The sequence below is a fragment of the Euleptes europaea genome, chromosome 3, assembly GCF_029931775.1.
Source record: "Euleptes europaea isolate rEulEur1 chromosome 3, rEulEur1.hap1, whole genome shotgun sequence".
Lineage (NCBI taxonomy): Eukaryota > Metazoa > Chordata > Lepidosauria > Squamata > Sphaerodactylidae > Euleptes > Euleptes europaea.
In genome coordinates this window covers 99,115,789-99,142,428 of record NC_079314.1, presented here as the reverse complement: position 1 = coordinate 99,142,428, position 26,640 = coordinate 99,115,789, and the positions used below count along the sequence as shown (strand labels likewise).

The 26,640-nt window shown below is 44.0% G+C and overlaps 1 protein-coding gene across 1 annotated transcript in view; it reads left to right on the top strand.

Annotated features, from left to right (window-relative positions):
* Window positions 1-1,317: 1,317 nt before the first annotated feature.
* Window positions 1,318-26,640, top strand: part of TBXAS1 (thromboxane A synthase 1) — a 280,650-nt gene continuing 255,327 nt past the window's right edge. Inside the window, exons 1-2 of the mRNA XM_056847438.1 lie at window positions 1,318-1,427; window positions 18,405-18,601. Of these exons, the coding sequence (XP_056703416.1) occupies window positions 18,504-18,601 (98 nt within the window). The 5' untranslated portion in view covers window positions 1,318-1,427; window positions 18,405-18,503. The remainder of the gene's footprint in view (window positions 1,428-18,404; window positions 18,602-26,640) is intronic.

The following is a 26,640-nucleotide window of genomic DNA, read 5'->3' as shown; positions in this document are numbered from 1 at the left end:
GGAGGGCGGGGTTTGGGGAGGGGAGAGACCTTAGCAGGGTATAATGCCATGGAGGCCACCTGCCAAAGTAGCCATTTTCTTCAGGGGAACTAGGGTTGCCAGGTCCCTCTTTGCCACCGGCAGGAGGTTTTTAGGGCAGAGCCTGAGGAGGGCGGGGTTTGGAGAGGGGAGGGACTTCAATGCCATAGAGTCCAATTGCCAAAGCGGCCATTTTCTCCAAGTGAACTGATATCTATTGGCTGGAGATCAGTTGTAATAGCAGGAGATCTCCAGCTAGTACCTGGAGGTTGGCAACCCTAAGGGTAACCGATTGGTTGTCTGGACATCAGCTGTAATAGCCATAGCCATTTTGAACAGCCTTTTGGCGCAGCAAGACTGAATACCTATTTCTGTATCAGATTGCTACTATTGCATCTACAAAGAATAATTATACAATATTTATGAAGACTTCAGCTGATGAAGCTGCAGTTTTGCAGTGAAAACGCTTGAAGAGCATCCGGACCGCGTTACTGTTCCATCCTCATCCAGCTTTCCTCGTGTTGAAAACAACCTTAAGATAAGACATTCACTTACCTTGAAAAAAGAAAAAAAGACTTTCTACTTTGATCTCACTTGTATATATATTTATAGTTGTTTTCACTTGTTTGTAGATGTTACACGTCTTTCACAATATATGTTTGCATAGTTTGCTTGAGTATTATTGTATCTTTTTGTTTGAGCTTAGTACTATACTTCCATAATAATAAGTACCTGGAGGTTGGCAACCCTAAGGGTAACCGATTGGTTGTCTGGACATCAGCTGTAATAGCGGGAGATCTCCAGGTGCCACCTTAAAATATGTTTAATGTTTAATGTTTAAAACCCAGAAATCCAATGGCACCATTAATAACTGTTAATTACAAAAGTCAGATTTTTTTAAAAAATGGAGGATTATGATAGTTATCTGCACTGTTAAAAATAATTGCCAATTATTATAAAGAAAATACTATACAATGATATCACATTGAAGACATTATTTTTGAACTGTACATTTACAAATAAAGTGAAATTGCAATCATGCGTATTCATTTCTAGATGAATATATTATTTCCCCACCCTTCCCTTGAAGCAGGCCATAAAACCTTGCAGCTATGTCATGGGCAATTTACCACTACAACTCCCACAATCTATAGTATTTCCAGCGAAGAGTCTTTACAAAGCCTGCTGGGAATAGTAGTTCTACTATTTCCTTGCTTTCTTAGCCTCAGGCCAGGGCGAGTTTCAAAACACCTGTCCTTCGCTAGGGAAACAGTTCCTTCTTTAAAAAAAAAAAAAAAAAAAGCAACCCACATTCTTTGCCACTCCTTTTTGAGCGTGCAAGCAATGCAGTATCTACCTGAGAAGCAGCCAACCAGGAACTTATGGACAAAGCATGCTAGAGCTTTAAGGTAAGGAGCTTTGGGAGTTTTTAGTAATTAATGAACCAGGTATTGGTGAACCTTCTGGCCAGGAGCCTATAGTTCAATGAGATATCAGGTTAACAGTTTTTAACAAGCGGGAGTGAATGGCTGGATTTCTTATGTGAGGGCATGGGAAAGGCACCATGTCTCCAGGAGCTGCCAACAGCTAGGATACGTGCATGTATTGTTCAAAAACCAAAGCTGCTATTGCTGCAGTTTTGCCTGGAGAACGAATGAGTTTGCTGTAGTTGTTATTCCTTTTATTTTACTGTCTCTGCTCCCCACATGGCTGATTACTTCTCCTTCCAAGTGAAAGCAGATAATCCATGTCTCAAGGGCAGCTGCTTTTGCTCCTGGTTGGACATCGTAGAGCTGAGCTTCCTGAGAGCAATTTCCAATGTTTTTAGATGGGGTGGATTGGGACAACCAGGGTTGCCGAATCCGGGTTGGGAAATTGCTGGAGATTTGGCGGGTGGAGCCTGGGGATGGCGGGGTTTGGGGGAGAAACTTTAACGAGGTATAATGCCATAGAGTCCATCTTCCAAAGCACCCATTTCTCCATGTGAATTGATCTCTGTTGTCTGGAGATCAGTTATAATTGCAGATCTCCAGCTACCACCTGGAGGTTGGCAACCCTAGGGACAATGCTGGTAGTACTACAGGGTTGACTCTGCTTTGACCTGCGCTGGGTGACAATAAGAATGGGTGTAAGCTTGCTCATTCAGTGAGCTTACACTAGGGTTGCCATCTTCCAGGTGGTGGCTGGAGATCTCCCAACTAGGGTTCCAGCTCTGGAATTTTTGGGGCAGAGCCTGAAAAGGGCAGGGGTTGGGGAGGGGAGAGACTTCAATACCATAGTGGCCATTTTCTCCAGGTGAACTGATCTCTATCAGCTAGAGATCAGTGGTAACAGCAGGAGATTTCCAGCTAGTACCTGGAGGTTGGCAACCCGAACAATTGAGCTCCAGGCAACAGCAGTCCATTCACATGGAGAAAATGGCCGCTGTGGAAGGTGGGTTCCATGGCATTATACCTAGGGTTGCAAGGTTGCTGGAACTGGCAGGCAATTGCCCACCAATCCAGCAGCCTGCTTGGAGAGGAAGCCACGTGTGCGTAATGTGCTTAAGCCCCTTCCGGGTTTAGTCCCTGAAGCGCCACACCGTGAAGGGGCCCTTTACCGTTTAAGTGATACTTGTGTGATGATGTTGGCGTGTTTTCCGGAAGGGGTGATGCCGACACAAAGAGAAGCTACAAAATGGGCTCCTGCCAAAATGTGAGTTTTTCACATTCTCTTTGCAGCAAGGGGAGGCGCTGAACAGTACTTGCTCCCACAGGTAGTATGAAAAAGTGAGGTGAAGCAAAAGCTCTCAGATGTTGCAGAAAAGAACTGCATGGCATTTGAGGTGTACATCCTGGTTTTGTTCCCATTGACATCGCAACTAGCACATGAGATATTCCAGAGGAAAGTGGAATGATCGAGGTTCATGTGGGCTAGGATACCACAAACATTAGGTCTGTGGGGACTAGAAGTCCTACACTTATACACTCCATGCCTGAAAATAAAACTCCCAGAAATTGTGTTTGCCGTGACTATACCGGTGACTCCCACAGTAAACGCACCGAGTGTGAATAACACCCATGTATGGGCTTCTTCCAAAATCCAGTGTGGTAAAGTTGTTAAGAGTATTGGACTTAGGTGATCTGGGTTTAAATCTCTACCCCGCCATTAAGTTCATTAGATAATGTTGGACCAGTCATTCTCATTCAGCCTAGCGTATCTCACAGAGTTGTTACAAGAATGAAATGGAGGGTAGGAGACCCATGTGTAGCACCTTGAACTTTTTAGAGAAAGGCCATGATAAAGATATGCTTGGGAGCCTTTTTTTTTTTTTTTTTTGCCATCAGGTGACATCTGATTTATGACGACCTCGGAGGGTTTTCAAGGCAAAAGACGTTTGGAGGTGGTTTACCATTGCCTGCCTCCACCTCACAACCATGATATTCCTTGGTGGTCTCCCATCCAAATACTCGCCAGGGCAGGCAATGGTTGCCAACCTCCAGGCAGTTACAGGAGATCTCCTGGGATTACAACTGACTTTCCCCTCTCCAAAGCTAGCCCCCCTTAGGCTCCAACTGCCAGATCTCCAGGTATTTCCCAACTCGCAACTGGCAACCCTAGCCAGGGCCGACCCTGCTTAGCTTCTGAGATCTGACGAGTTCAGGCCTATATATTAGAGAATGAGGGTAAAAATAAACAAGACATTGGGAGATCTGTCATGGGACCCTCTTTTTAACTGCAATTATACCTGCACAGGAGCTCAATTCAGTTTGGACTCCATGGGAAGGGAATCGGGATTTAACCTTTCTACCCCTGCACACTTTGGCTAATCAGAACTGGATTCCTTACATTATTAGTGCTGCTTAAATAAAAGGCAGGAAAAGATGAATACCTGTATTTTTCCTTTAAAAGGCTAATAATGTTGCAGGGGAACACAATTTTCATTACCAAAATGGAGTGATGGTAGAAGAGTTAAACCCTTCCCAACGTGGCCCCAATCCAAACTCAGTTTCTATGCCGCTGTAACTTCTCTTTAAAAGACTGACAGGGGTCTGAAATCTCCCCCATGCTTAGTTTGACCCTCAGGTTGCCCATCTATCTTTCATAGTTTAAGTGCTTGCTACTGCAAACATGGATATCCATGTGGAAAGCATATTTGGCATGAACAGTTAGCTCTCAGAATAAACAGTTACAGTGTCGTTTGTAGAAAGGTAAAGTTTTCAGATTATTTCCTAGGAAACTTCTCTTGGGGAAAAATGTTACTCATACAAATGAACCAAAAATAAACAGCTCTGCTGGGCTCATGAACTCTTCCTTTTGGCATTGACAAGGAAAATTAGAGAAGGAACAGGCCTGTACAGGCCTGTGGTATGCTTTACAGTTCTTTAGAGCAGGAAGAGGAAAAAGCCAGGGTGAAAATAAGGACCTTGCTGATGGTAGCTAATAAAGTTGACAGCCTTCCCCCCTTCCCAACCTTCTCCTTTGGCAGGGCTCATGTTTCTTTAGTAGATGTCTGGCATGCAGAAATTTAGCAGGTTTTCCTGTCGCTACATCTCCATCATGCTAGCTGCATGTCAGGCAGCATTAAAAAGTACAAGACATCTGCTTGGCGGGGAGAGGGGAAGGAATTGCAATCCTAGAAACTCATTCAAAATCTTTATCCAGCCGATAGAGATCAGTTCACCTGGAGAAATTGGCTGCTTTGGCAATTGGACTCTATGGCACTGAAGTCTCTCCCCTCCCCAAATCTCACCCTCCTCAGGCTTCACCCCAAAAACCTCCCGCTGGTGGTGAAGAGGGACCTGGCAACCCTACCTAGAGTCCACCTTCTGAAGCTGCCATTTTCTCCAGGGGAAACTGATCTCTGTAATCTGGAGATCAGTTGTAATTCTTGGAGAACTTCTCCTTACCTGGAGATTGGCAAATATGGTAAGCCTCTGCTTGATATAGTTCATACTCCTGAAACATAAGGAACTGTCTTTCTCAGTATCAGCCTTAGGTTGATCTAGCAGAATTTGTTAGGTGCACAACTGTGAGAGCATGCGTCATTTCAAGTGGCTATACCCCTCCTGTGGAGTAATCTTCAAGAGGAGGTATGGAGATCTTCTTCAACCATCTTTTGGAAAGTTTGCAGATTTAAAAAAAATATTCAGAGGCCTTTTTTACAATGAAGATTTGGTTGCTGGCTGGGTTTTCATGTTTTTGGTTTTATTTTGCTCCATTTCATTGCCTACAAAGCAATCAGCTTTGTTTCCATTATCAAAGAAATGTTGCTTTAAAAAATACTAAGGCCCACTTCATAGCTTTCCTTTAACTCATCTTCCTTTCATGAGTTTATTATATGTAGTCTTCCAGTGTCTTCCTATGCAGAATTATACCCTTCTAAGCTTGTTGGCTTCAGTGAATTTAGAAGTGTGTAACTCTGCTTAGACTGTCAGTGCAAAATCTTGTTTTCTAATGTAAATCTGCTAGTCTACTTTTTTTGCCACACAATTTAGTCAATTACCACTGTTGTTTATGTTTAAGAATAAAAGCCTTTTGTACAGGTACTTCTCTTGCTATGTTCATAAGCATCCCAAATAATTGAGATTTGAACATTACCCTTCCAAAATAAGGGTAAATGTTATACATTGTTTTATATTTGACAAAACATTTTCATTTATCAACAGCAGATTATTCCGTCACCATGCTTGACAGAACTCCTGGCCAAAAAACGACTACTGCAGTGATACAATTCATGGTTCTCTGTATAAGAAATATTCTGAGTTACGTGGTTGTTTTTTTGTTTTGTTTTTTACAAAAACACATCTTGAGTGAAAATCATAAGTGACCGAAAAGTATATGTAATCTTTAATTCCCTGATTATATCTCCAAATATCTATAAATTTTGCAATAAAATATTTGGGAAGAGATACTATTTGACTAAATTTAGAGGACTGACGAAAGGAAAAAAGTAAAGGTGAGGGTGAAAAACTTCCCCCTTCAGTAGGGTTTAATCCAGACAATATTAGAGCTATATTTCTTAAAGAAGAAGAGTTGGTTTTTATATGTCGACTTTTTCTACCACTTAAAGAAGAATCAAACCGTCTTACACTCACCTTCCCCTCCCCACATCAGGCACCCTATGAGATAGGTGGGGCTGAGAGAGCTCTAAGTAAGTCTGCCAGGTCCCTCTTCGGAGGTTTTTGGGGCGGAGCCTGAGAAGGGCAGGGTCTGGGGGGGACTTCAATGCCAAAGGTATACTGTCTCTGAACATGGATGTTTCATAGCCATCATGGTTAATAGCAATTGATGAACCTGTCCTCTCTGAATTTGTTCTGTTTTCAAGACCATCTAACTGAGTGACTATCACTGCATCTTTGTGGCAGTGAACTTTAGAAAGGTAAATGTGGGTTTTGTGAGGAAATACTTTCTTTTGTCTGTCTTGAATCTACTGCTTACAAAATTCTTGGCATTCCAGTATCATGGGAGAGGGGAAAAACATTCTCTGTACATCCTTCTTCCACACAATGTGTTATTTTATAAATCTCCTTTATATCCTCCCTTAGTTGTCTCTTTTTATAACCTGAAATGCACAAAACTCTTCAGCTTTTCCACCTTGGTGAAGCTACTTCAGTCCTTGATGAATTTGATCACCCTTTTTGGTACCTTTTCCATCTCTATGTTATCCTTTTTTAGAGGTGGTGACTAGAACTCGATGCAGTATATACACTATTCTGGACACTAGGGTTGCCAACCTCCAGGTAATAGCTGAAGATCTCCTGGTATTACAACTGATCTCCAGCCGAAAGAGATCTGTTCACCTGGAGAAAATGGCCGCGTTGACAATTGGACTCTATGGCATTGAAGTCCCTCCCCTCCTCAAACCCCGCCCTCCTCAGGCTCCGCCCAAAAAACCTCCCGCCGGTGGTGAAAAGGGACCTGGCAACCCTACTGGACACCCTAGGATAAGAATTAGAAAAATGGTGCTTCCCTTGTCCCAAAAGAAATCTGTGGCCAGAAGCATTAGTTTCCTGTTGCTTTCTGTGAGACCAAGATCAGTGCGAATTTGTCTAGTCTGAAGCCAGATTTCCATGGCAAACATGGCGCCAATCATGAGTGCTTTACTAACACACAAAATGTGATACTGCACCAATTGCAACTATCCAGTAAGCAATGGTCCCCAGCCTGGCCTCCAGATAAGTTATCTCTGATAGCGGAAACAGCAACGAAAGAAGATGTGGGATCATGTTTTGCTTGCCTGGAATAAAGCAATCTGTGAGATCTGAAAACACAGCAGCAATGCTAAGAATTGACATGGTGCTTATGTTCAAAAATACTTTTATAGATTTGACAGCTTGGACGTCTTAATTATTTTCAATATTAAGTAGGCAGCAGACATAAAACGAGGTCTGTGTGGGAAGTAGCTACCGTACTTGGAAGGAACTTGATTATGCTAAAAGTAAAAGTACTAAGGCCATAATATAGATGTGGGTATATTCACCTAAATGGGTGTGTGCTACTTCTTCTGCATTTGCAAACAAAATCTGTCCATTTGATCAATAGCGTTTCCCCCCCGGCACATTTCTACACTAGATAGTTCATTTGCTGTAAGGAGCTTTATTAAATATCCAGATAAGAATGATAACTTGGCTGTGGACATCTGAAATGGAATCAGTGTAGGTCTTTGGCATATGAAGGTGAATCTGGTGCTTTATACCAAGGCTGGATGCCTTACAATAGTACCAGCATGTTAGTGTGGTGTTATGCAACCTGTGACTTAAAACCCATCTCTAGATTGTCGGTTTCTAGGGCCCCTTTCAAACTGCCCTTATAATAGTTTGAACAGCCAGTCGCTAACGGATTTTTTGTGTCATTTCAGACACAATTGTTTTGGCTCTTGCTTGCTAATGGATTTTTAAAAAACCTTTTCAGACAAGCAGCTTGTGTCCCATTGGCATCCTGGGGCCCAGCTGTTTTTTATGAAAACTGCTTTCTCCTGTTTTCAGTTCTTCCTTGCGCTTCTGAATTGCTACAGTGTGCTGTTTAAAATGTCTGGAGCACTTCCAAAAGGACAGCTTTTCCCACCTTTTTTTGCAGTGCATTCTTTTTCGGCCACCATCCAAATGGTGGTGATATTGCAGTGTGTTTGTTAACGCATAGTTAAATTGTGGAACTCCCTGCCCCAGGATGTGGTGATGGCTGCCAACTTGGAAGGCTTTAAGAGGAGAGTGGACATGTTCATGGAGGTGAGGGCTATTCAGGCTACTAGTAAAAATGGATACTAGTCATGATGCATACCTATTCTCTCCAGGATCAGAGGAGCATGTCTATTATATTAGGTGCTTTGGAACACAGGCAGGATAATGCTGCTGCAGTTGTCTTGTTTGTGGGATTCCTAAAGGCATCTGGTTGGCCACTGTGTGAACAGACTGCTGGACTTGATGGGCCTTGGTCTGATCCAGCATGGCTTTTCTTATGTTCAGAGCTGGCAACCCTATCACTGAGATTTCCAGGGTATACGCTTCCAAGAGTCAAAGCTCCCTTTGTCAAATATGATCGGAGGGAGCTTTGACCCTCAAAAGCTTATACTCTGGAAATCTTGTTGATCTTTAAGGTGCTTCGGGACTCGAATCGCTCTCAGCCTCCTTAAATGGGGAACAGTAAGTCTCTTAGAGATGATCCTCCCAGTAGTACTTTTTAAGGGGGGGGAGTGGGTATGGAGAATTTCTGGATGCAGCTGGGGGTAGTGACATTTTCCAGATGCCCTAAAATAAACAGGAGACCTGTTCCTAATGACAATTTGTTGGGTAAAACCTACAGCAGCACCAGGTGACTGCAGAGTGAGATGCATTCTCCCTCTTTCCAGCTTTGCACATCGATGCAAGAGACATTTTTTAAATTATCGGAACAGGAACAGAATGCAAGATAACTGCAAAGCACTCTAGGGCAGACCATGTTTACCAGATACCTGTTGCACAAAGGAGTGGCTTTCAAAATGCCTTATAAGTTTATCTGAGCTTCAAAGAGTGATGGGAAAAATAAATATTTATCTCCTAAGCACTAGAATGGCAAAGTGCAGTATTTGTAGCACAAATCATAGAGTTGGAAGGGACCACCAGGGTCATCTAGTCCAACCCCCTGCACAATGCAGGAAATTCACAACTACCTTCCCCCCACACCCCCAGTGATCCGTACTCCACGCCCAGAAGATCCCCCCCCCCAAAAAAAAAACCTCTCCAGGATCCCTGGCCTATCTGGCTAGGAGGAAAATCGCTTCCTGACCCCAAGAACTGTAACTAGGATCTGGTCTTCAATATCAGGATATCATTTGCATGTAAATAAACCAGGTACCATTCATTTAGCCAGAAAAACAACCATACACTGGCTTGCAGACCACCCCTCTGCTTAGAAAGGTTGCAAGCATCTTCAGTGAAACATTTCCAATTTAAAGGATTAGGTAGTAGGTCGGGTTGCCTGGTCTCTCTTCACCACCAGTGGGAAGTTTTTGGGGCGGAACCTGAGGAGGGTGGGGTTTGGGGAAGGGAGGGACTTCAATGCTATAGAATCCAATTGCCAAAGCAGCCATTTTCTCCAGGGGAACTGATCTCTATCAGCTGGAGATCAGTTGTAATAGCAGGAGATCTCCAGCCACCACCTGGAGGTTTGCAACCCTATGTGCCGAGACCCTGGAGAGCAGCTTCCTGCTTAGTAGATGCTACTGAGCTCGATAGACTGAGAGGGTCTGATACTGTTGAAGGTGGCTTTGTGTGCTTAAACTTTCCTGGGGCCAAAGAAACTTGCCTCCAATTTAAGTGGCTCTTCTGCCAACAGAAGTTGGAGGTCCTTTGAATGCTTGAAACTTTGCTCAGCAGATTGGTAGATCAATGCCACCTGCCCCCCACAGATTGGAGAAGAGCAGTCTGTCTGTCTGTGAGCCCGTCCTTTACCTGTCTCTGTTGGGTAAGGTTTTCCATGTTGTTGTGGAGCATGACTTTTCTGATTAACTTCAATAATGATACTTGAGCTCACTAACTGGTTATACAGTTCCCAAGTAGGGAGTTCTGTCTTCGTAAAAAGGGAATAAATGAAACTTTGCACAGCTGCTGCAATGTGACCATTTCTTCTTTTGAAAGCACACCTGTGTTGCACAAGAGTTGATTGGTGTTTCTCACAAACATGCCCTAGTAACTGGTTAACTTGTCTAAATGATGGTATTTTGTTAGTAGATCAACTTAGACAGAGAAGCAGATATATTTGCAAGCTGACTGTTGCAGTCTTGTAAGGATCTTTTATTGATAAGTGAGTTGTTTGAACTGTGCCGGAGGATTTCTGCAGTTATACTGGAACAGGGCAAAGCAGAAACTCTGGCTTTCTGTTGACTACACAGAAAACGCAGCCTTGCCAATACCATCAGAGTTGATGCTTACTGTCATTTTACATGCCGTGATTGTTGTTCCCGGCAACAACTAAACAAGGGAAAGGATTCTTCTTTTTCTCTTTGAACTTTCCTTCTGCTTTTGGAGCAGCTCAAAAGGACTGTCTACCTCTGTATTCTCTCCTGGCGAAAAAGGTAATGTAGACATCTGTATGTTGGAAGTGTAAAAATATATATCATTGATGTCTTGTAAATGTATACTGTGGAAAAACCAAAGCTGAATTTATGGCAACCTTACCTTTTCCCTAGTGCTGTTGTTCTTAAATGTGTACTAGTGTTTAGCTCTGTTATAAACCTTTGTTTTCCAAGTTTTACAATGATCTTCAAGAGTCGCAATGCTAGACTTGATTTGTAATATGTTACGTGGGCGATTTACGCGCAGGTTTATCCCTACTGATGTCGGTGCGGTGAATTGCAACTCCATGCACTACAGCATTGCTTTAACAACAGCAAAAGTGGTGTAATCTCAGCAAATGCACCTATTTTCCTACAGGCTTAATTGGAGTTTGGGGGCTTGAGTACGGGAGAATGCTTATGTAGTTTTCTCCTTTTATATTCAACACCTTCTTCAAACTCTCTGTGCCCAACAAATAAGGTGGTGGTTAACGTGCTATTTTAAAGTAGGAAAGCTGTTTATTTGAAATAGCTCCCATGTGAAAAATGGAAACACAATCATTCTGGAAAAAGAAGAAGAAGAAAAAACTAGGTTTGAGAGTTTTCTCTGGTGTGCAACTTTTCACATGCAAACAGCTCTCTGCTTGAAAATATGATGGCACAGTCACTTTGTAAGGATTGTTGCCAAGTCAGAAATAAGTGTGCAAATCTGCTTTGAGTCATGTCTACCTCCAGGTACCAGTTTATTTAACACATATCCTCAAAACACCATGTGAGATGCATTAGGTAGAAAGCAAGGACCAGTTCTCACCTAGGCAGCCCATATGCAAGTATCTTGTGACTGTGAGCTACTGCCAGGCTTGAGGCCTTCACATGCTCATGCAAGGGTGATATTATTTATGAGGACCAATGTGAGGTGTGTCTAGGCCTCCCATTTACTTGCCCAGGAGAAGAATCACCTTCCTCCAGCCCCAATTTGCTGCCCTTGAAGAAATGAGGAGAGAATTGGTCTCCACATAGTGACACTCTAGGAATTTCCCCGGTCTCCATGGTAAAGAGTGTAGAGACTGCAAGGGCAGATTAGAGCATTATCCAGAAGTGACATCAGGTCCTTCCCAAACACTGTCTTCCCCATGCACCCCCCCCCCAAATTTCCTGAGGCGGTATTGGGAACCCTAGATGTGTCAGCCCATAGAATTTCTTACAACTTAAAAAAAAAGGCAAAGGTCCCCTGTGCAAGCACCGGGTCATTCCTGACCCATGGGGTGACTTCATATCCTGACGTTTCCAAGGCTGACTTTGTTTACGGGGTGGTTTGCCAGTGCCTTCCCCAGTCATCTTCCCTTTACCCCCAGCAAGCTGGGTACTCACTTTACCAACCTCGGAAGGATGGAAGCCTGAGTCAACCTTGAGCCGGCTACTTGAAACCAACATCCGTTGGTATCGAACTCAGGTCGTGAGCAGAGCTTGGACTGCAGTACTGCAGCTTACCACTCTGCCACAGGGCTCTTCTTACAACTTAACTGAAGATAAAATGGAGGAGAGGAAAATGATGTAAGCCGCTTTGGGTCACCATTGTGAAGAAAAGCAGGATATAAATGAAATAAATAAGTAATAAATATAGTTGAAGATGGGGGGGAGATAAGTAGGGTTGCCAACCTCCAGGAGATCTCCCGCTATTACAGCTGTTCTCCAGGCAATAGAAATCAGTTCTGGAGAAAATTGCCGCTTTGGCAATTGGACTCTATGGCACACAGGAGCCAGCCTAATATGGATCATGGTGTGGTGGTGATGAAGGGAGGCTGTAGTCTTTATTTAATCCCGCCCCCCCAGTTCCTCAAAAGATTCAGGAGAGGGAAAGAGGTTCCTGTACCATATCTGTCTTTTTTCACTTCTGTATTATGCCTGTCTTCTTCTCGCCTGTGGAAAGCTGCCTGGAGGAAGCAGATTCAACTTCCGAAATATCATGCAGTGGGAAAGCTCCCCGCCTCCAGTCCTGCAGCTTCAACCCATATCCACCCTCCCTCAACGTGGATGCTTTTTAGGGCCACCCAACATGTCTGGATTTCCAGTCTCAGAACTCCAACGTCATATAGTTTGGCCCTCAGTAATGCTGGTTTCAGCAGGAGCGAGTTAATGTATGTCTAACTTTACCATTTATATCAGTGGAATTTTAATTCTTCTATGGCTGGAATCTGTGACCTTTGGGGAGTATGGTTGGGAATGTTGATTACAGAATGCTGAGAGACGTTTCTGCTGGTCTGCTCCTCTTCCACAGGTATTTAAACTGAGTTTCTGAGTCATCATATCCAAGAGATGTTGGGAAAAACAATGAATGTCTTTCCTGAACAGATTTCACGGTGCTTTGCTGCCCTGCAGTACTCTGCAGTAACTCTATCAAACAGAATGGCCCTTTTGGATTTGCAATTATCCAGTTTATTCCGATTTCCCACCTCATCTCCATGCTCTCATGGCGTGTGGAATGTTTTTAACAAATCAAACTATGACGCGCTCCTTAGGGTTGCCAGCTTCTAAGTAGTAGCTGGAGATCTCCTGCTATTACAATTGATCTCCAGCCGATAGAGATCAACTCACCTGGAGAAAATGGCCGCTTTGGCCATTGGACTCTATGGCATTGAAATCCCTCCCCTCCCCAAACCCCGCCCTCAGACTCCTCCCCAAAAACCTCCCGCCGGTGGCAAAGAGGAACCTGGCAACCCTAGCGCTCCTCCGTTTCTCTGAGCAGGGCTCTCCTATTCTGCGTCTGTAGGCAAAGCACTGGAGATTTACGGTGCCTTTGTAAGAGTTCCTTTATTTACAAATATAGAAGCAGAGCCTAAGTAGAAGCAAGATTCCCAGGGAGGGATGCTCCATCCCAGTGTGGTTCACCTTCTGCCCACTCACGCTTTCCCCCTCTATCTCCCTCTTTTTGTCTCCAAATTAAAAAACTGCAAAATTGTGGTTTCTAGCCTGTAATCTGCCCAGTGCTCATCTCCAATCTCACCCCTGAGGGTGAGTTGCCTATTCCGGCGACCATCCACAGCCATTAAGGGAACATTAACATTCTTTCAAATAGACACATTCACAGTAATCAGACAGCAAACTCAGAGCATCCCAGCTTTAAAAGAAAGGAAGGAAGGGGAAAAACCCTGAAAAAGAACTAATAGAACAATGCAATCCCAGCTCTTCGTGGCTTGATTCTGGCGCACCACCATAGCTGAAATTTGAAGATGCATAAAGTGCTCATCAAAAGATGCAAAGGTCTGAACCTGATAGTCCTGCAGGTCAACATCTAGGCTCATCCTTTATGAAACTGAAGTCCCAGATTTGATTGCTCCTGGCACTTCCGGATGAGAGGATCTCAGGGCCCCAGTGCTAACAAAGATGCCTGGTTGTAGAATTGCTGCTCATAGCAAACAGGTCTGAACGAGATAGGCTGATGTTATAAATCGATGCAAGACACAATCATATGTTCAGGATTTCCCGTGTCCCTTCAGCCAACATTTATCTATTTATTTGAAATTTTCTATGCCACTTTTCTACCCAATTGTGGACCCCCCAGGTGGCAAACATTTCAAATGTTAAAAAGCATCTGACACACACATATAAAAAAATTCTCCGTCTGTCCGTCCGTCTGTCCGTCCGTCTGTCCGTCCGTCTGTCCGTCCGTCCGTCCGTCCGTCAAGTCACTTCCTACTCATGGCGACCCTATGAATCAGTGTCCTCCAAAATGTCCTGTCTTGCTCAGATCTTGCAAATTGAGGGCTGCTGCTTCCTTTATTGAATCAATCCATCTCTTGTTGGGTCTTCCTCTTTTCCTGCTGCCCTCAACCTTTCCTAGTGTTAAGTCCACGTGGGGAGGACACACGAGGTCGAGACGGAGTTCCAACAACAACGCTTTATTGTAGTACAGAACAGAACTGAGAACTGTGTAAAATGGCCCCGCTTATATTCCCCCCTGGCTGCTTGCGGCCACTCCCCCCAGTTCGTGATGGGGAGTAACAACCCCCGGGTCGCCAATGGTGCGACCCGGCTTAGGGCCAATGGGTTGCGCTGGCTTGGCCAATAGTGCGAGCAGGGTTTAGGAGCCTTCGTCTGGGACTCAAGCGCCTAGCTCTTCCCCTGCTTACCCACCTAACTATTTACATACGCAACACCTAGCATGATTGTCTTCTCTAGTGACTCTTGTCTTCTCATAATATGACCAAAATACGATAGCCCCAGTTTAGTCATTTTAGCTTCTAGGGTCAGTTCAGACTTGATTTGATCTATTACCCACTGATTTTTTTTTTTTTTTTGGCAGTCCATGGTATCCGTAACACTCTCCTCCAACACCACATTTCAAAGGAATCTACTTTCTTACTATCCGGCTCCGCTTTCTTCAATGTCCAGCTTTCACACCCATACATAGTAATAGGGGATATGATGGCATGAATTAACTTAATCTTGGTGGCCAGTGACACATCCTTACACTTACACATAAAAACACGCAAACGAGGAGGAGGGCTAATAAGAGTTAGCGAGGGAATGCCAAACAAAACAAAACATACCTTCACCCTCTGGCAGAAGATAAGGGTAGAGGGAGACAAATGAATCTCCCTGGGGAGGGAGTTCCAAAGTTTTGGTGCCACAACCAAGAAGGCCCGTTACAGCAGCTTAATGCTACAATAAACCCATTAACCTGGAAGATGCCACAAGATTCTGTGTCAATACCTTATATGGTTCCTGATCACAAGACAGGCACATAACCGGCTACATTGAAGCCAGACTCATGGAAATGCTCTGGTTGTTGATTGGCTTGTACACTTCCTAGTCCTAAAGCTTATGGGTGGTTGCTTTCTAGCAAAGTGGCAGAGCATCTGTTGAGCCAGACTACCTTCTGGAAACTTTGGCACACAATACAATAAAGACATTCTTAATACAAAAAAGACAAAGGTTCTGTATCTATGTGCGTGTGTGCACAGGTGTGTATGAAATAGCCTGCAATCCTAGTGAACTGGTTAAGTTTTGTATTTAGTCTAGAGAATTGTGGGGAAAAGTTAGTATGTGTGGCACGGGCAATAAAACATTATTTGGGTATAGCAAATCAGGCTCCATTCCGTTAGTGATCTTATTTCTTTATGATACCTGTCTGATCAGAGAAGAAAGTACAAGAGAGGGATATTGGATAAGCCCGGAGTGTTACAGTAAATCAAAGCTATTATCTTGGGATTAACTATATTTTCTCTCATTTATGGCTTTGAAAATACAGTACATAGAATCCTTGTTTCCCAGGACTGCTTGAAAAAAATATACACACCTAAGAAATATGAGTAATCTGCATAGCTTTGTAAAAATATTTTTTCAGAAGCCACAGCCACCAGAGATTGAAAGGTAACAGATAATGAATGACTAGCCTGATCTCGTCCGATCTCAGAAACTAAGCAGGGTCAGCCCTGGTTAGTATTTGGATGGGAGACCACCAAGGAATACCAGGGTTGCTGTGCAGAGGAAGGCACTGGCAAACCACCTCTGTGAGTCTCTTGCCATGATAACCCCAAAAAGGGGTCGCCATAAATCGGCTGCGACTTGACGGCACTTTACACACACACACACACAGTTTTGGTTCATGGCCTTAAAACCAGCTGTAGCCCAATTAGTAGGGATTTAATGAAACAGTGAGCTCTGTTCTCTCAAGAAAGTTGTGAGAATTGCAAAGTAGCTTTATATCTGTGTTCAGCCATCTTATGCGGGCAAATAAGTAGTCAAGATAGCATCCTCTTGGTATGAGCAGTGTAGTGTTGGAGGGACGATAAGATCAAGAAAAGATCTTCCATGAATCTCTTATCCAAGGACTTTTCCACACATACATGCATATATCACTTGTTCACTGTACCCTTGGTAAAGGATTGCGGAATGTGTGGACTGCCTCCATTCAAAAGCATGGTTCACAAGGTGATCAGAAACTTTGGTGTGTGATCTTTGATGGCCCATTCTCACCTTATAAACCGTTCTCATGGAATGCTGAGGTCATCACATGATTACTGTATGTGTGAACCAGGCTAGACATTACCCTGCTTATATATAGCTATCAAACCACCATTTTGCTGGCCTTTTTCTTTCCCTCTCCATTTTGGTGCCAAGGTTAGCACTTTTCTAAAGTGTAGGGTTGCCAAGCTCCAGGTGATGGCTTGAGATCTCCTGCTATTACAACTGATCTCCAGCCAACAGAGATCAGTTCCCCTGGAGAACATGGCTGCTTTGGCAATTGGACTCTATGGCATTGAAGTCCCGTCCCTCCCAAACCCCGCCCTCCTCAGGCTCCACCCTAAAGACCTCCCACCTGTGGCGAAGAGGGATCTGGCAAGTCTACTGAAGTGCCACACAGCATGTGCAGTTGAGCTGGATATGTTAATATCTGTATCAATGCTGAGTTTTTCTTGTTATGTGATACCAATTCCTGAGTGCTAAGCATATACTAATTACATCCTGTGTAAAGAGTGTGCAAATATTAAAGTGGTTGAAGAGAAAAATGAGCAACTGGGACCGGTGGTTTGGACCATTTCCCCCTGTGCCTTCCCCATTCTTTATCAATCAATAGTGTTACAAAATGTACACCCTTAGTTGGACCTAAATGTCATAGTAGACTGCAGTAGATGGCTTCTAAAACGCATAAAACTTTCAACTATCAGAGCCTTAATTGTGTCCTAAAGGTTATATGAAACCATTATAGATTCTGGAATAATTAGTTGGGCCAATGTGTGTGTGAGTGTGCGCTGTGAAGTCACAACTGACTTACGGCAACATACATTCCAGCCACAGAAGAATTAAAATTCCACTGATATAAATGGGAAAATGAGAAATATGTTTAACTCGCTCCCACTGAAATCAGTATTGGTGGTGGTGGTGGAGAGTGCCGTCAAGTCACAGCTGACTTATGGCGACCCCACAGGGTTTTCAAGGCAAGAGACGTTTGGAGGTAGTTTTGCCATTGCCTGCCTCCACGTGGGCCGAGAGAGTTCTGAGAGAACTGTGACTGGCCCAAGGTCACCCAGCAAGCTTCATGTGGAGGAGTGGGGAATCGAACCCGGCTCCCCAGGTTAGAGTCCGCTGCTTATAACCACTACACCACCCTGGTTCACAGCTGGGCTAAAAACTGCTAATTTATGGCAAAGTAGACGGTGTCTTATGGATCAAGTGTGTGATGTTCAAGAGAATTTAGACCAGAATGCAGGGGATGGTTTGGGGCATCTGTGCTATTAAAACCCTCAGTGATGGTTGCCCAGTCAGTGGTCTCCTCAGCAACTAAGACCGTGGAGTCTGATTTCCACTTTACTTCTGGAGATGACCCTTCCAAAGTCATACTAACATCTGTTAATATGACTGTGTGCCAACTGGAAGGTTCCACTCCAGACGTAATGGGAGACTCAGATCCATGAAGCTTGCCCTACTGTTTTCTGTCTGATATTTAATCTATGACTAGCACATTTTTAGAGCTGTCCATCTAGCAATAGTCCTATTAATCAGCTTTGCCATCCTGAAGCCTTCATATTGCCTAGGATATTTTCTATTAAACAGAGATAAAGGAGTGACATCGATTTCTCGCCTGTTGCCCTCTGGGCTCTTAAATCTATATCGCATGAGAGAGGATAGTTCACTCTTATCTTTTATTCATCCCCCTGCTCGCAAAACCTGTGGCTGAACTCTGATATCTCAAGCAGTAACTATGTAAATGTTTATTGACGCAGCAGTCGTTAAAGGGAGGGGGGGATCGGCCCATTGATACAGGAAATCCTTAATTCTGACTCCTTGAGGCAGACGGAACAGGAAAAGTTTCCTTTTTGGTTTGGAGTCAGTGTGATGTTGACTGTCTTTCTTGGTTCCTCTTTTACTGCAGATCCTCATCTCAGTTAACAGTGGAAGCCTTTCATCTTCCAACCAAAGAGACTTCTCCCCTTTTGACCTGTCTACCAGTCAACTACAGCAGTCAAAGAAAATGGGTCTTCTGGATGTTTTGAGGTTTAGCTTTGTAGAAATGAGCGGTACAGCAGCCACAGTGACCTTCTTTGTGATCTTCTTGATTCTACTGTGTTGGTAAGTGAATTGATCTGAAAATGGGAGACGTTCAGAAACTGGGTACACTGTTCAGGCAGTGAGAGTTCAGTTACTCATTGGTTACCAAATTCAAGTTTGGGTCCTGCAGGCAGTTGCATTTCCATTGATTTCAGTAGGACTTTACATCTGCATAACTCTTGGGCAGAAAGGCAATCTGAATTTTGTGTAAGCCAGACATTACATTTATGTAATGTATACTGAATGTTATACCTTCTTCTCTGAAGATGGATGCAATTTTGGGGCAGGGGGGAGGATTATGAACACTGAAAGTATGGCTGCAAGAATGAATCTATGTGATTAATTGATTGCTTATTAAAAATACTGTAATCTCATTTTAATTGGAGCCATCCACCATGAAAGGGTTTCAGAGCTGATGGCACTGTTGTAAACCATCGTTGTACATCTGTTGAGTCAAGTCAGGTGTCTTGAGATGGCTTCCACAACAATGGGTGGTCTGTGATACTTACTTGAAAGAAACTGTTAGCTTAATTAAGTCTCTTGATTGATATGCTATAATGTTTGCATCAGTTAGAAGGTGGAAAGAGTATTGTGTTCAGTTTTGGGCACCACAATTTCAGAAAGATGTATACAAGCTGGAACATGCCCAGAGGAGGGCAACAAAGATGGTGAGGGGTATGCAGACAAAGTCCTATGAGGAAAGGTTGAAGGAGCTGGGTATGTTTAGCCCGAAGAGGAGAAGACTGAGAGGGGATATGATAACTATCTTCAAGTATTGTCATATAGAGGATGGTGCTGAGTTGGTCGGACCAGAATCAGCGGGTTGAAATTATATCAAAAGAGTTTCCATCTAAACATTAGGAAGAATTTTCTAACAGTAAGAGCGGTTCCTCAGTGGAACAGCCTTCCTCGGGAGGTGGTAAGTGCTCCTTCCCTGGACGTTTTTAAGCAGAGGCTAGATGGCCATCTGTGAGCAATGCTGATTCTGTAACCTTAGGCAGTTCATGAGAGGGAGGGCATCTTGGCCATCTTCTGGGCATGGAGTAGGGGTCACTGGGTGTGTGTGGGGGAGGGAGTTGTGAAATTCCTGCATTGTGTAGGGAGTTGGACTAGATGACCCCGGTGGTCCCTTCCAACTCTATGATTCTGTGATTCTAAGCAAGACGTACCATTGTCTAGAAATGTTCAGTTGGTTCAGAGCCCCAAATGAAGAGCCCCTGTATATTGGAAGCACATACTGCCACTAACAGAAAATCATGTTTTTGGTATCAGCTTAAATTGTATAATCGAAACACCCTTTTATTTAAGAATTTCTGCCTGGGCACACACACATGCAAAGAATCGCCATAGGATTTTGTTGGCTTGGTTCCAACAAGCTTCCCTCCTGGTGGCAAAGGGAGCAGAAGATCCCTTTGGTCACCAAAACAGCTGGGCAGGGGATCAGGGCACTTGCGTGGACAAAAGTCATGTGAGACAGGGGGCTGCATTAAGGAGGGGATTTAGGTGAGATGGAGTAAAAAAGCTGGCTGGATCCAGCCCATTGTATTTGCATTGACCATGTTGCTGCAGGGTAATATTATGATGAGAACGTAAAAGCTGACCAGACAAATGTACCAGTCTATTATTTGGGCCATCAAGCTCAAATAAAATGCAGCGTAATGTTCCCAAGGACCAGCATTTCCCTCGTATGTACCTGCCCATATTCTGAGATTGTCCATGGAGGCTCGGCTATGGGACCACACAATCATAGAAATAAGTTGGATAGGAACCCCCTAATCTTTGGAATGCACTTTGGAAAGCAAGTTCTTCCCTGGTTTTAAAATTTGTGTTAAATCATCATTGCTGTCTTAAGGCTTCCGTTGAATGTTATTTTATTAATTGGTTGGCTGCCTTGAGCACTTTTCTTAAACAGGAAAGGCAGCGTAGAAATGACCTAAACAAACACACAAACAAATACAGAGGGAGTTTGGAAATACCGTGTTGAGACAGAAACAGAGTCATGCAATCTTGTTACAGATGGATGCAATAGTTGGGGTGATCATGATACCGGTTCGTGCAGTGTGCCAGGACGGTTGTGTCATCGTTGACCTGCTCCCCAGGACATGCTTCCTCTTTTATTGTCCTGTATCTGTCTGTCGTGGGCTGGTTGAAAGTGTTGACAGAGCTACAAGGACAAACTCAATGTATCCCTGTGGGTACTTCAACAGGATGTGATTCAGTGAAGCTGTAAAGAAAGGGATTAATGTGCTGCGCAGACCCTGCTGTAACTGGGGTGGGGGAGTAGTTTTGTTATTAATTACATTTTCCCTGCTCTTCCTTCAAGGAGCTCAGGGCAGCATACATAGCCTTCCCCTTCCTATTTTATCCTCACAATGGGCAAAGTTGAAAGAGGCTCAGGATCCCTTACTGAACCTTGTGGCTGAACCACAAGTCCACATCTTTCCACGTGAATGCAAGAGGTTGCCTTAGAGCAGAGGTCCCCAACTGTTTTGAGCCTGCGGGCAGATTTGGAATTCTGACATGGCGTGGTGGGAGCGGCAACAAGCGGGATGCCACAAAATGGCTGCCACAGGAGGCGGAGCCAGCCACAAAATGATCGCCATGGCTTAACTTCAGTAACACAGTGTAGATCCTTGCGATGTGGTGACAATTGCTGCCAAAGCAACATTAAAAAAATCTGCACAGCCAATCAAATCTCCAGTAATCAATCAAAACCTTACCTGGCCCACCCCCACCCACTTCCTAAAAAACACTTGGTGGGTACCAGAAAAGGTGTCAGCAGGTGCCATGGTGCCCAAGGTCTTAGAGTGAGTCAGACCATGGGTCTGTCAAGGTCACCATGATCTTCTCTGACTGGCAGTGGCTCTTCAGGATCTCAGGCAGAGGTCTTTCCAATCACCTATTACCTGATCCTTTCAAGATCTCGGCAGTGTACATAGTTCTCCCGCCTCCATTTTATCCTTATAGCAACCCTGTGAGGGAGGTTGGCCCGAGAGAATGTCTGGCCCTAGGTCACTCAGCAAGCTTCATGGTGAGCGGGGGTGGGGTGGGGGTTGAACCTTGGTCTCCCTAGTTCTCAAATTGGACTGGGCACCCAATCCTAGCCCAGTACATTAACCTTTACACTCACATTGAACATGATGATAGTTGGTTCTCCACAATGACAGTAGAGAATGTTGAGGGAGAGTATGGCCTATGCATCAATGTTGGCCTGAGGCATTTTGCCACTCGTCACCATGCTACAGGAGCATTTCCAGATTCTTTGCAATGTCTCAAGAGATTCTGGAGCATAACTTTCAGCTAATGTTCAGCAGATGCAAATGAATTAGCACACAAAATGAAAATGATTTTGTCCAGCATCCTCTCTTGCTGGGATACAACTCCAGATGTGCAGCCTTTCATGAGCATCTGTGCACATCTTTGTGGGTTGCCACAGATATATGATACCCACGAATATGGGTAACATGTCACTATGGAGTGGAACAGGTGCTCAGCAAGATTTAAAAGTCTGCTCTTAGAGATAATAATGATTAAATTAAAAGCAACAGTTTTAAGAACAGTTATTGGGGTTACTTTTGACTATTTTATAATATAACTTCAGTCCTCAGAAGGACTTTAACTGTGTTAATCAATCCAGGTTAACCGCCTTTGTCCCTTTGGTTTGCACATCTAATCAATAAACTCATTAAATTATTGTTTCTAAACGTCACTTGTGTAGAATCAGCAACTTGCTTGAAATGTAGAGATCCGCGAGGCGTATTCCCTTGTGAGAAACATCCTGTGGGCTACTGCCTTAAACGGCAATCCTAAATGGCATCTCTGCCCAAGCAACACCTTGAGATGCTTGCATGGTTGAGCCAGCTCTGCCAGGCCTTTTGTATGATTCTTTCAGGGCAGAGGTGACTGGGTGTAAGGGTGTCTGCCTTTACCAAGGACAGTTCTTGATAACCCAGTATGTCACTGTGGAGGTGCCCAGGATCTGCATTCCTTCATGCCGTCTGCTTAGGATACATGCTATTTATGGCTGGTACTTCAGCTAGCGACATCTTTGCTAAATTCGAATCCTGAAGCTATTTTCAGGCACCTGAAAAACATTGCCTCCATAGTAATTACGGAGTAGGACAACTTGATTGATCCTGAGCGATCCTTTTTTCGGCGGCGGGGGTTGGGGAGGGAAGGTTTGGCAGCCAAACAGCAAGCCTGCACTTACCAAAGACCGAATGTTTTAGTTTTCATAGATTTGGTCCAGAGCTGTATTTACCAGCAGAAGTAGCTTAATTAGGTCTGATTTGGTGACCTGCCGCTAACTGAAAACCAGGGATGATTGTTGCATCCAAAGAAAGTGTGAAGCTTTAATGAGGTTTTAATAAGACAGTGTGAGGTTTGCAAAACCTTAGTATCTTTGGGTGGCAGATGCTGCGGTTCATCACGCAAAGTATTATTAGTATAAATAATAGTTTTTATCTCTCGCTGCATATTGAGCCGAGTCTGCCATGCCTGGCTGTGGGTGTGTGCCTTCCTTTTGTGGCTTTCCTCTCGCTGTCTGTGAATGTGTTGATAAAATAAATGCAGGAACTTGCCATCCTTTTAAAGTTTAATGTACCAGAAGCTTGGCATTATGAAGAAGCTGTCACAGCTCTCAGACATCTTTGTTCAAAGTGGATCTTCAATGACTTGTCTAAACAAACCTGACTGAGAAATGTGGAAATAGAGGGGTCGATGTCTGTCTGTGTCTTATGGGTGTGCATCTGGGACAGGTTTCAAACAGAATAGTTTCGGGATTCTTCAATGGGCATTTAGAATGCTTGGCTGGAGTTTTCTCGCAGCTCAGCTCCGGCACTGGAGAAGACCCATCAGGACTATGTACTCATCCACTGGAAGCAGCTTGTGCTATGGGCTTCTCCCCCCTTCTAGCCACACACTCTGGAACAGTCTCCAGAAGTACTGGAGTATTCCTTGGACCCTAGTATTCCTTGGAGGTCTTGCATCCAAATACTTGCCAGGGTTGACCCTGCTTAGCTTCTGAGATCTGATGAAGTCAGGCTTCAACATTAGATGACTGTAATTAGACTCTTCAGCCTTTCTTCATAGGCACCTGTTGGTCTGCCCTTGTTCTGTACTGTGCCTGAGAGGTTTTTGTTGTTTTCTGGTTTTTTATGCAGCTTTCCAGATAAATTAATTGTACTTATTTATTTGTTCATGAACTTTCCTTACAGCTCGGGTTGCCAACCTCCAGGTGGTGGCTGGAGATCTCCTGCTATTACAGTTGATCTCCAGGCAACAGAGATCAGTTCACCTGGAGAAAATGGCCACTTTGGAAGGTGGACTCTATGTCAGGGGTGTCAAACATAAGGCTCGCAAGCTGGGTCCGGCCCCTTGAGAGCTCTTATCCGGCCCGCGAGCCATCCAAGGCAGCCACCCTCCCCCACTTTTGATCTGGGCTGGCAAGGCATGGCCTGTCCTGACCAAGTGACATTTATGTCATATCTGGCCCTCATAACAAACGCGTTCGACGTCCCTGCTCTATGACATTATAGTCCACTGAAGTCCTTTCCTTCCCCTAAACCTGCCCTCCTCAGGCCCCACACCCAAATCCCCAGGTATTTCCCAAACCGGAGCTGGCAACCCTACTGATAGCTCATCTTTGTCATTGAGATCCAAGGGTGATTACAAAATATAACAAACAATTCAATCAAACGGCAAAGATATCTAATAAAACAATTCAGTGGGGTTAGGCTTCCAGAATTGAAAATAATGCAAGCAGAAAACTGTCTTAGGCGGCAAAACAGTCAGTGCAGGCCAAAATAAAAACAATAACCCCCCCCCAAAAAAAGCCTGTCTAGGGCAACCAGACTGTCTAAGGCTTGATGAACCACAAAGCAAGAAGGCTTACAAAAGTAGGAGCCATTTAGTTGCAGCTAGAATGGTCGATACAGTTAGGGTTGCCAACCTCTTGGTACTAGCTGGAGATCTGCTATTGCAACTAATCTCCAGCCAATAGAGAACAGTTCCCCTGGAGAAAATTGCCGCTGTATGGCATTGAAGTCCCTCCCCAAACCCCACCCTCCTCAGGCTCCGCCCCAAAAACCTCCCGCCAGTGGTGAAGAGGGACCTTGCAACCCTAGACACAGCCAATAAACATTGCAATAGACTACAATACTATCCTTTGTTCTAATCCATTCATAAGAATGTCTTCCTGAATATTTCTCTTTCCCACATTCTGCCAAGCTATAGAAGCTTGGGGGCCCTCCTGATAAATTTTTATAATATTATTATTTGTATGCCACTTTGGATGACAAGTGAAATAAATATTATGAAAATAGATGAAATTGTTGATGGGTAAGCCCCCTCCCCATATCATTTCAAGTCCGCCATTAAATCCAGGCAGTGAATTTCTCCTCTTGATTAATTTATGGCAACAGCAGAGTTGCTCTCCCTTCTGTTATCTAATCCTATTAAAAAGGCTATGTAAAACTCTTATTTGGTGGTAATGACAAGCTCAGACCTTGTAGCTTATGATGCAGGGTGCTTGACCCAGACTACCTGCCTCATCCCAATATTAAAATAAACGTGGGGCACTGTGCAGTATGTCTCCATACCCAGGGATTAGCACAAATGGAGTTGGGCCTTAAATGCTTCCTTTGTTAGGCACATGTTATGGAATGATGCACTCTTCTCAACATGCGAGTTGATTGAGGGATTTGCAAAATAGCAAAGATTACGTGCTCGGGCTAACGCTGGCAGCAAAACATTTGCGTCACTTGGTCACATAGATAACATTCATTGTCTAGAGTGTGAGCAACACACTGTGGCTGTTTGTGTCTTGATAATAGGTGGATTTATGTGCCGTTTCAACGGAGAACTGAATCGTCTTCCCTTCCCCTCCCTTTATAAAAACAGGTTTCTGATCCTCCTTCTCCTGCACAGAAGCATAGAAAATGTGCGGTTTGTGGCTGCATTCCACAGAAGCACATGCTTAGATCTACGCTTACATATAGGCTTGCCAGCCTCCAGGTACTAGCTGGAGATCTCCTGCTATTACAACTGATCTCCAGCAAACAGAGATCAGTTCAGCTGGAAAATCAGATCAGATGAGCCTATTATATTAGGTGCTTTGGAACACAGGCATGACAATGCTGCTGCAGTTGTCTTGTTTATGGGTTTCCTAGAGGCATCTGGTTGGCCACTGTGTGAACGGACTGCTGGACTTGATGGCCTTTGGTCTGATTCAGCATGGCCTTTCTTATGTTCTTATGTAGAAAATGGCCACTTTGGCAATTGGACTCTATGGCATTGAAGTCCCTCCCCTCCACAAACCCTGCCTTCCTCAGGCTCCACCCCCAAAACCCTCCCACCAGTGGTGAAGAGGGACCTGGCAACCCTATTTACATAAGACACACAATTTTGTTTCCTCCCCAAAACCAATGAACACACGGAAATCTTATGCCACATTGTGCATGTACTTTTAGAACTTGGGAGCAGTTTCAAATTAAGTTTTCACTTTAACACTGGATGAGCTGCTGTTTGGGAAAACAACGTCACTAGCCCCACTTGGCACACAGTTACTGTTTTACTGTTGAAAGGCAAGGCACTACTCTCCATATGCTCAGAAACTGCTCTGTTGTTCAGCAGATAGGCAATGGCTTATTAACGTTGTTTAGTGGGGTTGTTTAGTTGGGTGTTGTGTAGTTGGATGGCTTGCCTTTAACTCAAGAGCACAAACAATTTAAAAAGGCTCATCTTCCGGACATTTGAAGAACATGGCCTGATGGTTTCTGCTTTCTTTTGGAAACACACACTGCTTTTGTTTAAGGTGAATATATTGAATATCGACTCTCCCCATTTTGGGAAACTGTGGACTGATTTCCTTCCCTCTGACAAAAAAGGATCAGAAAATATTATTTCTTCTCCTTATTTACCCATTCCTTATCTTTCTTTGGGGAAAAAAAGAATTGATTTTTTAAAATAGAAAAACTGCTCTGGAGAGGGAGGTGTAACCATGTGACATTACTGGAGCTAGCCAGTCAGTGCTATGCACTGCTGTCAGTGCTATGCACTGC